Consider the following 17469-nt stretch of genomic DNA (forward strand, 5'->3'; position numbering starts at 1 on the left):
GTAAGGAAAGGATGGCCTATAGAGATTGTCTAAAGAATTTCCCAGAAAAGCACAACTGCACACAATATTCTTTGTCTGTATGGTCAGGTCATTCTAAGGCAGGAAGGGGAGCTAAGCTGGCTAGCTGGACCTTGGCAGTGGGTCCAACTGGATTACCCCCACCTCTGCTGGTGAGTAGAATGATGGTCAACTCAAAGTATCCTTTATTTTACCATCAGAGTTTAATCTGTATATCTATCCTACTGAAGATGAAACCATCAAAGCAGGTAGAAAAATGATCTTAACAGTTAAAACCAGAATTTCTCTTCGGCTGAAATTAACCTTCTTGTAGGAAAATGCCTTAACAAAACAGCAGAAAGGTGAGACACTGAGGGCACAGGTCAGCAGAAGCTGAGCAACAAAAGACATAATGAAACAATTTTGGATATAAATGCACAGGATTTCAGGGTTGGAGGAAGAGAAGAAAAAAAAATAGGAAGAGAGAGCAGAGTATCATGGTAGGAGACTGGAACTCAAATTGCAGATATGGCTGGAGGACTTTTAGGAATATGAATGGCTATTATTAAATTTCAAACTATCCACATTAGTGCAATCTCAGTCATCAAATTTTCAAAACCCTTTGGTTGGCATATACAGATGTGTTCTGAGACTGACTGGTTTGGTAGAAAGTAAGGAGTAGGAGCTTAGAGCTTGTGGGATGCTGTACTTTATCCCTGAGTTCCAGAAGAGAAGTTACGGAAATCTTAGGGAAGAAATTGTGTTTCCCCAGGTTAAGAGGATATATAGATAAGCAATCACATCTTGATCTTACAAGGAGGTTCCAAAGGACATCTGAGTTACCTAGAAGATGGCATTCAAGGACCTATTTTACCTTTGAGATTACTGAAGTTCTAAGTAGAACAATGATTTGCTTGTGGTATCAGCCAGTGTGGAGTGTTCCTCAGAAAACCTGTTATCAGAGATCCCAGTCCAAATAGATGAAAGCAACACTTGTATACAAGTTCTGTCTGAAGAACATGGACACGCGAGCCATCTGATATTTCTCTATGTACTTTATTTTTTTTTTTTCAACGTTTATTTATTTTTGGGACAGAGAGAGACAGAACATGAACGGGGGAGGGGCAGAGAGAGAGGGAGACACAGAATCAGAAACAGGCTCCAGGCTCTGAGCCATCAGCCCAGAGCCCGACGCGGGGCTCGAACTCACGGACTGCAAGATCGTGACCTGGCTGAAGTCGGACGCTTAACCGACTGCGCCACCCAGGCGCCCCTCTCCATGTACTTTAAAGACATCATCTGATCGGCATTAGATTTCAATTTGAGCCTTTGCAAGACACCTCATGGGGAATTTTAGAGATTTTGGAGGATAAGGAAAAATTCACCTACTTTTAGTAATATAATTTGGTTGATTTTCTCCTCTCTGGAATGAAGTTCCAATTGGCCTGACAACAGGGAGGCATGTACCCCAAAATCAGTACTCAGACTGCCAAGCAGATAATTGGGCAAGTTGCTAGTTTTTACTGCCACATCTTCTTCCTCTTCTTCATCCTCCTCTTCACGATGCTTTTTAACCAAGGTAATTGCAGACTGAACCTCTACAATTTCCTTCCGTAGCTAAATATAGAAAAAGATGACACAGAAGTTATGCAATAACAAGAATTCTCGAAAGGGCAATTTTGTGACAACTTAATTTTTTTCAGTCATCTTAGATGTCAAATTGTCTTGCCAACAACTGAATTCAAAGTGTTGGGTAGATCCTGAAACTGATGCAGAAGAGGGTTAAGCCTTGGAAACTGATAAACTGTGGATAAGTCGAAAGAGTGAACACTGTCCTTGACAGTATGTAATATTTACATTTCTGACAGGATTACAGCTGTTTGTAAATACCTTGAGTCTTTCCTGACACCTAAACATTAAAAAATATACCTTTTCTTCATGTTTACAAAGGAACTTATTCCCATAGGACTGGGGAGTGTAGGTTAAGAAGAATTAAGTATGCCTTAATTTTATATTTCAGAAAAAGAATGGATGCAAGGTTCTGGGCCCCATTACACTGACAGGGTTGTGTGTTTTTAGTGGTCTGATAGAGATTGCTGCTTGAAAACAAAGAAACAAAAAGCTGGGATTGCTCTAGGAAAACCATAATTCCACCAAAGTAGATACTATGCATCTTTGGACAATTACTTAAAAATATAATCCCATATGATAAGAGATGATAAAAAGAGCAGGGTAGATGAAGACAAGTTCTAACCAGAACAAGAACAAACCCCCAATCTCATTGTTTAAAAGTATATCCTCCTATTTGAGAGCTAGCCAGTATTATATAGGATTATAGACCTCTTGACTTATTGTGTGGATTTAGCTCCTATATTTATTAAAATATATTCTACAAATTAACAGGGAATGAAAATATAAACAAGATCTAAACTTATCTTAAATTGTATCTTAACTCAGATCCATATGGAGACCCTAAAATAAAACACATTGCTTATATAAATACATATATATTTAAAATTGTACTTTAAGACACTCTGCTTCAATCTTCTTTTGCTGCAAAACTCTCTTTAATTCTTTCAACTCTTCATCCGTGCGTTCTTTCATTGGGAAGTTCTCAACCACGTAAGGCATGTGAAAGCACTTGAAAAAAAAAGGCAGGATAAATAAATTTATTTGTAGTATAATTGTATACACACAATTGGAGTGAGAGATGTTATCCCTGATTAAAATTAATTCATAGGTTATCATTCATGAGTGAAAATGACAGTGGAAACTTTCTTTAAAATAAGACAACACAGGGTGCCTGAGTGGTTTAGTCAGTTAAGTGGCCACTCTTGATCTCAGGGTTCCTAAGATCCAGCTCCACATGGGGCTCTGTGCTGACAGCTCAGAGCCTGCTTCAGATTCTGTTTCTCCCTCTTGCGCTGTTCCTCCCCCGATTGCATTCTCTCTCTCTCTCTCTCTCTCAAAAAAAAATAAATAAGTAAATATTTTAAAAAATTTATTTATATTACATTAGTATTGGTGTAAACCTTGGGTAGAAATACTGTGCTTCAATGAAGGATTTATTTCTAGAGCAGTGATTCTCAACCAGGAGTGATTTCACTTGCCCTGTCCCCCTCCTCCCCAGCCCCCCAGGGACATTTGGCAATGTCTGGAGCTATATTTGATTTTCACTAGTGGGAGTTTTGGATGCTACTGGGGCCTAGTAGATAGAGGTCAAAACATCCTACAATCCATAGGACAACCTCTACACCACAGAATTAACCAGCCCCAAATGTGCCACTCTTGGGAAACCCTGTTTAAGAGCAATACTCAACCACAAATATGTAGGGTGACCATATATTTCATTACCCAAATTGGGGGGGCATATTTGAAATGAGAAGGGTGCTCTTAATAGTTACTCTAGGACCACAGGGATAAACTGGGACTTTTGGCCATCTTACATGAAGAGGAACATTGTGTTGGGAGGAATCTCAGTGAAAAAGAATAAAAACCAGACATTTAGAGGGCACAGGTAGAACTGTGGACAGTACTGTGTCTAGATTTCCATCTGTGTGGAATGTGAATGAAGCGGCTTTTTGGAACAGATAGATAATAAGACTGGATGCAGGTAGTTCATAGAGGAAAGAGAGAAAATCTTCAGAGCTGCTGGCTTGGAGGGGCACAGGGACCGAACAGAGAGGGAAGAACGAGACGAGAGAAAGTGGTACATCCAGGTGGAATCTGGAAGGGCAAGGCATGCTCTGAATGCTTTTGTATGTATGCATTTTCTTAAAATTATTTAAAAGTTTTTTCCGCCATGAGACTCTCAATGAAAATTCTCATTGGCTAAGGTATTGTACCTGGAGTTCTATCTGTTACCTTAAGAGCTCGACCTTTCACAGCCATCGCGTTCCAGCATTCTTCTTTAATAAGTTCAGCCAAATAGGCCTTGGCTAGGTTATGCATCTCTGCATCCTTTCTTATCTTGAAGAACATAAGTGAAAGGGAAAAAATACACATGAAAACGTGGCCTCTTGAAAAAATAATCTGAATTGTAAATTCACTAATCAGCCGTGGCTGCACATTTAGTGGTAGTGTGGGATCTTTCCCCAATGTTCTGGGTTGCCCTGTGTTCAGATGTCCTTCGGGAGGAACACTTTCCTGTCTCAACAACATTTCCTAGAGTTTAGTCTGGAGGCTTGGGATTCCCTTCCTTGAGGACCAGGGTGTCAACACAAACACCTCTAAAGGCAGGTAGGTCCTAAACGTGAGCCAGGGAGGTGTGAGGACACATGCATGGCCATGGTGGACTGCAGAACTAAAGTGCACACTGGCGAGTTGGTACAGAGCTGGAAAGCAAACCCACTGTGCCAAGTGTTCCTGTTTTATTAGAGAAGCTTAAAAATGTGCATTTAAAAAAATTTTTTTAAATGTTTATTTATTTTTAAGAGAGAGAGTGAGTGTGGGAGGGGCAGAGAGAGAGGGAGACACAGAATGCGAAGCAGGCTCCAGGCTCTGAGCTGTCCGCACAGAGCCCAACATGGGGCTTGAACCCACGAACAGAACCATGAGATCACAACCTGAGCCGAAGTCAGATGCACAACAACTGAGCCACCCAGGCACCCCAAAAATGTGTATTTTTAATGAAACTACCAGATATCTAAATGCTGCCTTACTTCTTTTCAATGCATATTTGAAGTGCCAGTTTGTGACCTTTGTCTTGGGGTCACTTAATTCTTCTAATTTTTATATCCACAATAAATAAATGCTCCATGGGGCGCCTAGGTGGCTCAGTTGGTTGAGCGTCTGACTTAGGCTCAGGTCATGATCTCGCAGTCTGTGAATTCGAGCCCTGTGTCGGGCTCTGTGATGACAGCTCAGAGCCTGGAACTTGCTTCTGATTCTGTGTCTCCCTCTCTCTCTGCCCCTCCCCCGCTCATGCTCTATCTCTCTCTCTGTCAAAAATAAATAAACATTAAAAAAATTAAAAAAAAAATAAACGCTCCATTTCTCTTGGGGATCATATGCTTGACCTTTTCTCATTGAGAAACATACACTATCTCAATTAGTTTTATCTGCTTAAGTCAGCCAACTGCTTAACACATAAGTGGTTAAGTATTCTTGTTTTAATGGAGTTTGCTAAAAGATCTAACATGAAAGTGAGGACCAACAATCTTTAGTCCTTAGGATCCTCTTCAGAACCTCTTTTGCATTTCGCTGTGTTGGCAGAATTATCAGCAAACTAGCTAAGAATATATCTCCCAGATTAGAAGATGTCTTGTTTATTCATTTGTGTTTATTTTATTCATTGTGGATCAAAGGCTTTGTTTAATTTGTATTTTACTTCTTTTTTTATCCACTGAGTTAATGGCTAATACAGTTTTAAATTATTTTTTCCTTAAGTAAACAGCTGTTTTGGCCTATCAGTTGTCAGAACCTGCCTGATTCCCAGCCCACCCAGCCCTCTCCTCTCTACTGCTGAGGCTATTTGATCAACCCCTCCAGACTGTGTTCAGGTTGTCATTACTGGGCTTTGGTCTTTTCCCTATTGTTGAGATCCTAGCCGAGGCTAACTCATCGCCTGTTCCCTTTAGGACTGGGATCCCTGACAGGTAGGTAGCACTAACTCTTTCCAGGGACTAGTATTCTGTTCCCAAATGTGCTGAAGGCCACCTGGTGTCATCTGCTAACACTGTTCTGTGCTGGACCATCTGGTTCCACTATCACATCTAATGTGGGGCCAATCTTTCTTCCAAGCCCAGAGCCAAAAAAAAAAAAAAAAAAAAGGTAATAATATTGGGGAAACGAGTGTGTGAAGAGCCATTCTCTGCACCAAAGACTGCCTCAAAGGAGCAAAGAGGCTTCTGGAGAAATATGTAGGAATTTGATAAGCAGCAAGGAGCATCTGGACAGAGGCATGGGGTGGGGGGTAATCAGGGTGGGCTCATCAGTGATCTGCAGGTCAGCAGGCCAGAGGGGCAGGTTTGTGGGGCTGAGTGGTCCCACATTAGCTTGGAGAGAGAACCAACAATGAAGACAGGGCTAGGCACCTGACCCAGATGCACTACGGAGAGGTCAAGTGATTCTAGGTCCAAATCCTTAGTTTCCTCAAGTCAGGAAAACCAAAAACCTACCTTTTTTGGATGGTTGCAACAATCAAAATAAATAACATTCAAAAAGCCCCTAAACTGGTGTCTATTTGCTATAATAAGAAAATGGGATGATTTCTAACAGCTTTCTGTTGAGTGTAAGAAAAGCCAAATTCTTTACAATGATGTACAAGGTCTTCAGAGCCAGTCTCTGCCCCCACCTCATTTCAAGAAGCTCTCTCCTTCCCCTGTGCTACTGCCTTTCTGGCCATGGTGTTTCTGGAGTAATCCAAGCCATTTCTGCCTCAGGACCTCTGTTCATGCTGCCTCCTTCGCCTGATATTCTCTTCCCCCAGCTCCTTGCATAGCTAGCTCCTTCTCTCCTTTTCATTCCCTTTAAAGTGGTCTTCTTTGACCGCAGAAGTAGATGCCCCATATCTATCACAGAATTCAGTTTGTTTCCATCATACAATATAGAGAGATTTGTGTATGGTCTGTCTTCTCCACTAGATTAGTGCCACGTGGGCAGGACCTATATTTCATAGGCATTGTATTCCTGGCACTGACAATAGTGCCTGGCACATAACGGGTGTTCAATAAATGTTGCAGAATGAATGGATGGATGGATGGATGAATTTTACCTCCTTGAGTCAGTCTGTGAGGTCCTCTTGGTACTGATTCTGTTATTCAATATATTTCCTCTCATTCTCAGCCTTATATCATTCACTAATTTGACAAATATGCCTCATTTCTGTATCTTTACCCCAGTCATTAACTTATTTAACAGGAAAGGGTCCTAGAGCACATCACTGGAGACCTCCCTCTTAGAGGCATCAAATTATCAGCCTCTTTTTGATATAGTTGTTTAACCAACTATAATCCACTCAAATGTCCTTATATCCAGCAATATTTCCTTCTCTTCTTTAGGAAAAAAATGTTTTTTATACTTGCACGCTCAAAAAGTTAAATGTACTGTGCAGGTTGAGAAAGAGGTAGCTTAAGAACATTCTGTGTAGGGGCACCTGGGTGACTCAGTCAGTTGAGTGTCCAACTCTTGATTTCAGCTCAGGTCATGATCTCATAGTTTGTGGTATTAAGCCTCATGTTGGGCTCCATGCTGACAGGGCAGGATCTGCTTGGGATTCTCTCTCTCCCTCTTTCTTTCTCTGTCCCTCTCTCACTCGTGTTAGCTTGCTTGTCTCTCTCTCTTTCAAAATAAATAAATAAAAACTTAAAAAAAAGAGAACATTCTGTGTAAAACACAATTAGGACTTTTACCTAAAATAAAACCCATATGAGTAAACAATGTAATGTGACACAAAGAGATGCAAAGGCTGTATTAATAGAAGTATAGTATCTAGAAAAATGGAGGTTTCATTATATGCTTTTCTGTAAACTGGACAGATAATAACTGGAATTCTTTTGTGGATGCCATACTCAAATATCATGAAATCATAGGGGAAAATGTATGACATATGATGAAGCTATTGAAACTACATTATATGATGGTCATAGGAGCTGGGACAACTAGCTTAGACAAGATACAGAGGGAACATGGTAAGTGCTGATCTTCTCTGTTTTCAGAGTGGTCATTGAATGATGATGCTTAAAGGGTAGAAGAATCAGTGAATAAAGGGAGAAGGATTCCAACTCCTGTCAAGAAATGGCTTACTAATCCAGAAGGTCCAAAGTTGGCATAGGTGGCCGAGAGGATTTCAAAAAACGTTCAAACATATGGTGGGAGATGGTTGGAATGGATGTCAGGAAAAGAGGGACATACATCAGATGTGTGGCTGGCCCAGTCACCCCTTTCCCCTAACTCCCAAATTTAACAATTCTCTGACTCGTCGCACTTATACCTACTAGGTTTACTTTCTTTGCATTGTGCTGGGGAAGTTTTTGTTTTGTTCACATTATCCTAGAAAAGTTCTCCTTCACATTTTCTTTTTTACTTCTTTCATTATGTTTCTTTATGGTGCTTAATTCAGATTTTTCCATACCTTTGCCACTTCTTCCTCATTTTCGTTGTGAAGCCTTTCCAGTTCTTCAAGATCCAGGCTAAATTCCTTTTGCTCTAATTTTGCGATATTGTCTATTGCTTCATTTTCTTCCATCATAGTCAGAACCTGAATTTTCAGATAAGAAAGAATGGTGACAAGTAAAGAATTAAACTTTATAGCCATGCTTTTCAGAGTCTCTTCAGACAGCAGTCAGTAAAAAAAGAGAGGTCTTGTTTATCTAAATGTAACTATTGAGTAAAGCATTAGGTTATGGGCTTATTGTAGCCATTTAAGTTTTCAGCTTTAACCCTCATTCATCTAAAAACGACAACAAAAGTGTGTAAATTCATCACTTCATTGAAAGAAATTAAGGAATTATTGATATTTAGGTGTGCTGATGGTATTGTGATCATGTGTTTTAAGAGTTCTAATCTTTTAGAGGTACCTACTTAAATAATTAAATGATATAATATCTGGGATTTACTTCAAAATGATCAGAAGAGGGGACCTGGGTGGGTCAGTTGGTTGAGCCTCCAAATTTGGCTCAGGTCATAATCTCATGATTCGTGAGTTCAAGCCCCGCATCAAGCTTGCTGTCAGTGCAGAGCCTGCTTTGAATCCTCTGTTCCCCTCTCTGCCGCTCCCCTGCTCACATTCTCAAAATGAATCTCAAAAATGAATCCTAAAAATTAATAAACATTTAAAAAATGATCAGGAGAGGGGATAGTGGCTGAGGATATAGATGAAACAATATTGGCCAATGGATTTATTATTTTATTATTCTCTCTCCTTTTATATTATATTTGAACATTTCCAAAATAAAAATTATGTTTAAAAGTTTATAACTTCAGGGAAGGCTGGGTGGTTCAGTCAGTTAAGTGCGTGATCTTTATTTTGGCTCAGGTCATGATCTCAAGGATCATGGGTTTGAGCCCTGCATCAGGCTCTGTGCTGACAGCATAGAGCCTGGTTGGGATTCTCTCCTTCTCTCTCTGCTTGTGCTCTTTTTCTCTCTTTCTCCAAATAAACATAAAAACAATTTTTTTCTAATTAAAAAAGTTTATAACTTCAGAAAATTCAGGGCCAAAGGACACATACTGCAACATGGATGATAAAGTATTAATATCTTCAATATATTAAAAGCTCTTACAAGTTAACAACAACAAAAAAATCAGAAAATATAATAGAAAAATTGAGGACCTCAATTTCAAAATAGTTGACTGAGAATGGAGTTTACAATCATCCTTCCCCACCTCAATCCATAAAATAAAGAGAAAAGAAGTGTATGATAAATAGATAAATCCACTACTAAAATTAAGACAGAAAAAAAGAATCTTTCAGTGGCCCAGAAACTGTAACTTCTGAAAGATGAAAATCAGATGGATCTAAATGATACATGATAGCCCCAAGTGTCCACAAGACAATATTTAACAACATGTGGAAGGTACACCAGGTACAGGAGCATGCAGTAACCTGGAAGTAACTGGCTGAGTGACTGGCTGGGGGGACTACATCAGAAACAGGCAGTGGGTAGAACCTGCATGTATATGTACGACCACTTGATAAAACTCCTGGGGGCCCAGCAGTAGTACCAGGAGTGTTTACCACCAGGCAGAGAAAAATGAAATGAATATTTTAGTGGGAGAAATAGGGCAATGACAAGGAGTCTGTCAGTGGCTAGAAGGAGTTAGAGAACATCTCCCCCTGCCACAAGATAGGTGGCCAAGACATCTACCAACACCACCCATCTCTTCTCATTCTACTGAAAACAGCAATATACTTACTTAAGTCAGATCTCCTACACATCTTCCCAAGCAGGTTCAACTGGTAGAGTGAATTACAATGGGGCATGTCAACTTTAAAGATGAGCATGGAATAATAAAAATAATAATACATCACCAATATTTGGGGAACAACAAGACCATTGAAGAGAGACAATAAATTCAATAAACAGAAGACTTGTTACACAAAGAAAGGGAGTTAATTAAGCAAAAGTAGAATTTTACAGTAACTAGATACAAAATGTTGTATATCATAAAAAGTATCAAGAGATTATAAAACTTAAAAACGTTGGTCTTTTAAGTTTGATCTTTGAAATAAAAATAATTCAATAGATGGGCTGAATAGCAAGATGGACAGTTGAAGATAATCAGTGATCTGCAAGAATCAGTTAAGAATTCTCCTGGGGTGTAACCAAACAAAATAAAGAGACAGAAAATGTGAAAGAAAAGTGAAGACACTGTACGATATATCTAGAAGGAGTTACAACTAACATGTCTTCAGAAGAGGGGAGAATAAAGAGAATGGGGGCCATAGCGTTTAAAGAAATAACAAGGGAGAATTTTCAAAAACACAGTACACCATGAATACTCAACTCTACTGGCCTAACAAGTGTTGACCAGAAATGTGAAACTTAAGAACCAAATCTGAAACATTTCCAAAGGAGAAAAGAATATCATGAAATAGAAGAATCAGTCTTAGATTAGCAACACTGGATGCAAGAATACAATGCATCAACAGCTTTGAATCAAATGTTTGAGGGGAAGAAAAACCTTGAACCTCTAATTCTGTACCATCAAATCATCATTCTAGTGAGAGGTTAAAATAGTCATTTATAGACAGGGGCTCAGAAAGTTCACCAATACCCACACCGCTGAAAGGATTATTAAGGATGTACTAATGCTAGAGGAAGGTAGGTAGAAAGACTTAAGTCTAAAGAAGATTTACATGTTTTTAGGAGTTTTTAAAACTAGCAAATTAGAGCTATAACTCCAAATTATATCATTGAGAGAAGGTGAGGGAAACAGGGAGCTGGAAAAGTAAGACGTAACAACAACAAAAACACACTGAGGGTGTTGTCTTATCTGGGGGATGGATAAACCAGAGTAAACCAGAGATAAACTGGATAAACTAGAGCTAAACTAAACCAGAGCTTCTCCAATTTTAATGTGCCTATGAATCACCTGTTAAAGAACAGATTCTGATTCAGCACATATGGGCTGGGGTTAAGATTCCAGGTGATGTCAGTCAGTGCTGGTGTGCTCTTCCACTGACTATGAAGACACCAGGAGAGGTGGAAAGACAGAAGGCCAAGCATGTGGGTTATAATTTGTAAAATAGAAATAGAAGTATGACTCCCAAAATAGTAAAGAAAAATAGAACAATAATAAAAAAAAAATGGATGAGCAACCCAAGAAGATAGGAAAGTGGGAAAAAGAAATAAGTTGAAAATATGTTAAATAGAAAGCAAAAAATAAAATGGCAGAAATAATTTTAAATATATCAATAATCATAATAAATGGGGCTAACCTCACCTATTAAAAAGTTTAGATGGAATTTACAAAAAATAATCCAGCTGTGTACTGATTGGCAGACAAAAGAAAGTTGGAAATAAAGAACTGGAAAAAGATATATATATATACATATATATATATGTATATATATATACACACACACACACACATATATACGTGTATATATATATACGTATACATATATATGTGTATATATATACGTATATATACGTGTATATGTATATACATATATATGTAAGTGCTAAAAAAAAAATACCAAGAAAATGGGAATATAAGAAACAAAATGTAGAGTAAGAACATTAAAAGAGAAAAAGATAGGGGCGCCTGGGTGGCGCAGTCGGTTAAGCGTCCGACTTCAGCCAGGTCACGATCTCGCGGTCCGTGAGTTCGAGCCCCGCGTCGGGCTCTGGGCTGATGGCTCAGAGCCTGGAGCCTGTTTCTGATTCTGTGTCTCCCTCTCTCTCTGCCCCTCCCCCGTTCATGCTCTGTCTCTCTCTGTCCCAAAAATAAATAAACGTTGAAAAAAAAAAAATTAAAAACAAAAACAAAAAATAAATAAATAAAAGAGAAAAAGATATTTCATATGGACAAAAGGAATAATTTATTGAGGAGATCTGTTGTGCACATTTTGACATCTAACATAAATATTGATAGAAACAGAGGGATAAATTGACAAGTTGCTAATCATAACCTAGATAACAACATCTCAAATAGCAAAAATGTAAACACAGATATGAAGAACTTGACACAATTAGATTGATCTAATAGGAATATAAAGAACACTATACCTCCCCCTACTGTCTTCCCCCACCAAAAAGACCCAGAGAATAAAATATTCTTTACAAACACACATAGAAAGGTAAAAAAAGTGACTGGATACAAGGCTACAAAGACAATCTCAACAAGATTTATTCACCGATCACAGTGAAATAAATTTCAATATTGGCAAAAAAAAAAAAACATATACAAAACAATCTATAATATACAAGGCAATCTGAAAATTGAAAACAGGCAAATGCATACACTCCTTTAAGAAATCCTTTGGTTGATGTGTTCAAAATGGAATTATAAATGTTTACAACTAAGGAACAATGAGAAAATTATTTATCAAAACCAATGTAATATAGTCCAAGTGGTACTGAGAGGTATATTTACAGCCTTTCAAGCACATTGGAAAACAATAGGAAATAAACCAAGTTTTCAACTCAAAAAAGTGACAAAATGAGGACAAATAACCCTGAAGGAAGTAGGGAAGAACAAATAAAATTCTAAATTGCTAAAACCCTAAACTGGTCAAATATATAGGTATAAAATTATATATATGGTTCTCTTATAATAATAGTCAAGTCAATAAAAACTGTACCATATTAATAAAATAGAAACACTTATAAAGTGTGATCAAGAAAAAAGATCAAAGGCATAAATATACAATTAGGAATAAAGAGAGAGCTATAATTGAAAAATCAGAAAAGACTTGAAATTAGACTATTCTATAAATATATCTTATATATTTTAAAATCTAGATGGGATGAACAATTTACTAAGAAACTATAATTTATCAAATCTATACTTGAAATAGAAAACCTGATAAGACTAATGACTGTAGAAAAACTTGAAACAAACAAAAGAATCAACTCTCATAACAAATCAGGCCCAGATGGTTTTATATGTGTGTGAATTTTTTGTTTCTCTTCTAATCAAAACTTAAAGGAGAATCCCACTGTATACAAACTGTTCCAGAGCATGGAAATAAAAGTAGAAAACTACTCAAATCACTTTATAAGGCTAGTATAACCCTGATACAATAATTAGACAAAGAAAGTATAAGAAAACAATATTATTTATGGATAAAGATACAAAAATCCGGGGCGCCTGGGTGGCGCAGTCGGTTAGGCGTCCGACTTCAGCCAGGTCACGATCTCGTGGTCCGTGAGTTCGAGCCCCGCATCAGGCTCTGGGCTGATGGCTCGGAGCCTGGAGCCTGTTTCCGATTCTGTGTCTCCCTCTCTCTCTGCCCCTCCCCCGTTCATGCTCTGTCTCTCTCTGTCCCAAAAATGAATAAACGTTGAAAAAAATTAAAAAAAAAAAAAAAAAGATACAAAAATCCTAAATGAAATATTAGCAAATGGAATCTGGTGTACTACTTAAACTCTATCAGAGGAACTACCGATATCAGAGGAACACAAGTGTTTGATAAACTTCACAATAAAATTCACAAAAACTCTTAGGTAACAAGGGATAGAAAGGAATTTCTTTAACTTGTGAAAAAGGATATCTAACAGACGCTAAGACAAATATCATACTGAAAAGTTAGAACCTTTCCTGTTGAGGTCAGGAAGAAGACAAGCATGTCTACTCCTATGACTGCTATTATATTAGAAGCCCTTGACATAAGACAAGAAAAAGAAATGAAATGGGGTGCCTGGGTGGCTCAGTCGGTTGAGCATCTGACTTCGACCCAGATCATGATCTCACACTCATGGGTTCCAGCCCCGCATTGGGCTCTGTGCTAACAGCTCAGAGCCTGGAGCCTTGCTTCGGATTCTGTGTCTCCCTCTCTCTCTGCCCCTCTCCCACTCGCTCGTGCACGTGCGCTCTCTCTCTCTCAAAAATAAACATAATAATAATAAAAAAAGTAATGAAGTATAAAAATTGATGAGACATGATTTTCAGAAGATATGATCATTTACCTAGACAGTCCAAGAGAATCAACTGACAAAAAGGATAACTAAAAAGAGAATTCAGCAACGTGATCAGATATAAAAGATAAAATCAGTAACATTCATATATACTAGTAGTAACAAATTAGAAATTGTAATAGAAAAATATTCCATTCACAAAAGTTTTAAAAAACCTATAAAATATCTAAAATGAATGTAATGAGAAGATTATACAAAGTTGTTTTTATACTATAACTTCACTGAACAAACTAGATTAAAAAATATTTCTTTTAATGTTTATTTATTTTTGAGAGAGAAACAGCATGAACAGGCGAGAGGCAGAGAGAGAGAGGGAGACACAGAATCCGAAGCAGACTCCAGGCTCCCAGCTATTAGCACAGAGCCTGACGTGAGGCTTGAATCCACGAACTGCCAGATAATGACCTGAGCTGAAGTCGGACCCTCAACCGACTGAGTCACCCAGGCGCCCCATGAACAAACTGGATTTTAAAACAAAGACTGCAACAAGAGATGAAGAAGGCCAGAGGGTAGGGAGATATTTTTGCTTTTGGAGAGAGGACAGAGACAGGTGGGGAGAGTACAGGCAAAGCACTCCCCCAGAAAGCAGCTGGAGAGAAAGAGAGTGGAAACACCCACAAGAGACTGAACGAGAAAGGTAGAAAGGGAGAAAGGAGAAAGGGGAAAGAAAGGAGAGGGTTTAAATATCAACAAGACTCTATAAACAGGGGAGTGCAGAGTCTGAAACTCTACAGCTTGATATGTGGTGGAGCTCTGGTGGGAAGGGTGAATCCCCAGGAGCAGACGGTGAGGTCCGAGGGTCCTTGGGTCACATGGGGAGAGGCGGTTCCCTGCTGGGAGGACATTGGTAAAGGCTGTACGGCCTCCCCACAGGCGAAGGTCCCAGTGGACCCCAGAGAATAGCTACATTAGCTGGTGTTGGAACAAGGACGTTAAGGGTGAAGCCTAGCACTGGATGTGTGTTGTGATTTACCATAATTCCTGAAATGCTGCTGCTACATGATTGCATAAACTTTCTGTGGCGGGCTGGCACCTGGCTGCAGTCTCTGGGCATCTGCAGCAGCACAGTCACACAAACGTACCATTGCTGGGTGAGAACCTCCTCCAGAGGGTCTCAGCGGGTCAAAGCTGCAGGGCCCTCAGTAGTGAGGGGTTTGGAAACACAGCCCCATCTGAGATAAAACTCATGAGGGAGGTATCACCTGGCAGGCTGACAGCTTAGTTATGAACTTTGTAGAAGTCGGGAGGGGACAGAAGCTGGAGGCAAAGGTGGGGTGCTTGACTGCCCCTTGGTGAGAGCACAGAGTCCTAATACTAGAGACTGGGTAGCTGGGTGACACCATTTTCACCCCTCCCACACATGCACATACATGCGTACATACGCCACAACAATGCACCCAAGTAAACTAAGCAGTGCCATCTAGTGGAGAACGGAGCCATTACACCAAGCCCCAGACGACTGGGCCAACTGTGCTCTTGAGGAACACCGCAAGTTTCTCCGCCTGCTTAGTTTACAGACTATAAAGTACTTCACAGCTTGACTTCTAGGGGAAACTGGTTATCACTTCAGTTGTATTTCATTCTGTTCGCTGGCCCATCTATTCAATTTTTTTCTTTTTCTTTTCATATTCTTGAATACAGAAGGAAAACATTTATTTTTATTTTCCATTCTTATAAAAAAGATTTTTCTTTAATTTTATTCTATATTTTTTTACTTTTTTGTAAATTTTTTAAATTCTATTTTATTTTCATCATTTCATTTTACTCTATTGTATTCACTTCTTTAATTTTCAAATGTTTTCCTTTTTTTTTTTTCTTCTTTCCCTTTTTCCTCCATTCTATCAAGCTTCTTTCAACAATCAGACCAAAACACACCTAAATGTCCTTTGACATTTTAGTGTTGTTTTTAATTTTTAATTTTTAATTAATTAATTTGTTTTTATTAATTATTCCTTCAAAATGATTAAACAAAGGAATTCACCACAAAAGAAAGAACAGGAAGAAGTGACAACCAGGGACTTAACCAACACAGATACAAGCAAGATGTCTGAGCCAGAATTTAGAATCATGATAATAAGAATACTAGCTCGGGTTGAAAAAAGCATAGAATCCCTTTCTGTGGAGATTTAAAAAAGTAAAATCTAGTCAGGACGAAATTAAAAATGCTATAACTGAGATGCAATCTTGAATGGATGCCCCAGCGGCAAAGATGGATAAGCAGACCAATGAATCAGCGATATAGAGGCCAAACTTACGGAGAATGATGAAGCAGAAAAAAAGAGGGAAACTAAGGCAAAAGAGCATAAAAGAATTAGAGAACTCAGTGACTCATTAAAAAGGAATAACCTCTGAATCATAGGGGTCCCAGAAGATGAAGAGAGAGAAATTGGGGTAGAAAGGTTATGTGAGCAAATCATAGCAGAAAACTTTCCTAACCTGGGGAAAGACACAGAAATCAAAGTCCAGGAAGCACAAAGAACTCCCACTAAATTCAACAAAAACCATCAACAAGGCATATCATAGTCAAATTCACAAAATACTCAGGTAAGGAAAGAATTATGAAAGCAGCAAGGGAAAAGAGGTCCTTAACCTACAAGGGAAGACAGATCAGGTTCGCAGCAGACCTATCCACAGAAACTTGGCAGGCCAGAAAAGAGTGGCAGGATATATTCAATGTGCTGAATCAGAAAAATATGCAGCCAAGAATTCTCTATCCAGCAAGGCTGTCATTCAAAATAGAAAGACAGTCAGTTTCCCAAACAAAAACTACAGGAGTTTGTGACTAAACCAGCCCTGCAAGAAATTTTAAGGAGGACTCTCTGAGGGGAAAAAAGATGAAACAAAACAAAACAGACCCAAAACAACAAAGAGTAGAAAGGACCAGAGAGCACCACCAGAAACTCCAACACTACAGGCAAAATAATGGCAATAAATTCATATCTTCCAGTACTCACTCTAAATGTCAATCACCAAACACTCCAATCAAAAGACACAGGGTAATAGAATGGATAAGAAAATAAGATCCATCTATATGCTGTTTACAAGAGAACCATTTTAGACCTAAAGACACCTTTAGATTGAAAGTAAGGGGATGGAGAAACATCTATCATACTAATGTTCACCAAAAGAAAGCCAGAGTAGCCATAATTATATAAGACAATCTAGATTTTAAAATAAAGACTGTAACAAGAGGTGAAGAAGGGCATTATATCATAATTAAGGGGTCTATCCATCAAGAAGATCTAACAATCGTAAACATTTATGCTCCAAATGTGAAAACACCCAAATATATAAATCCATTAATCACAAACATACAGAAATTCATTGATAATAATACGATAATAGTAGGGGACTTCAACACCCCACTCACAGCAATGGACAGATA

The 17469-nt window shown here is 38.6% G+C and overlaps 1 protein-coding gene across 4 annotated transcripts in view; it reads right to left on the minus strand.

The window, feature by feature from the left end:
• CFAP43 (cilia and flagella associated protein 43) overlaps nt 1–17469 on the minus strand; it is a 122097-nt gene that overhangs the window by 32583 nt on the left and 72045 nt on the right. For 3 of the 4 annotated variants that reach the window (XM_045438814.1, XM_045438815.1, XM_045438812.1), the window contains 4 exons: nt 8072–8197; nt 3862–3966; nt 2521–2637; nt 1387–1614 (listed from right to left, as the gene is read on the minus strand). In XM_045438814.1, coding sequence (XP_045294770.1) covers nt 1387–1614; nt 2521–2637; nt 3862–3966; nt 8072–8197 — 576 coding nt within the window. The remainder of the gene's footprint in view (nt 1–1386; nt 1615–2520; nt 2638–3861; nt 3967–8071; nt 8198–17469) is intronic. The other variant, XM_045438813.1, reaches the window with a different exon arrangement.

Source organism: Leopardus geoffroyi, chromosome D2, assembly GCF_018350155.1.
Source record: "Leopardus geoffroyi isolate Oge1 chromosome D2, O.geoffroyi_Oge1_pat1.0, whole genome shotgun sequence".
Classification (NCBI taxonomy): domain Eukaryota; kingdom Metazoa; phylum Chordata; class Mammalia; order Carnivora; family Felidae; genus Leopardus; species Leopardus geoffroyi.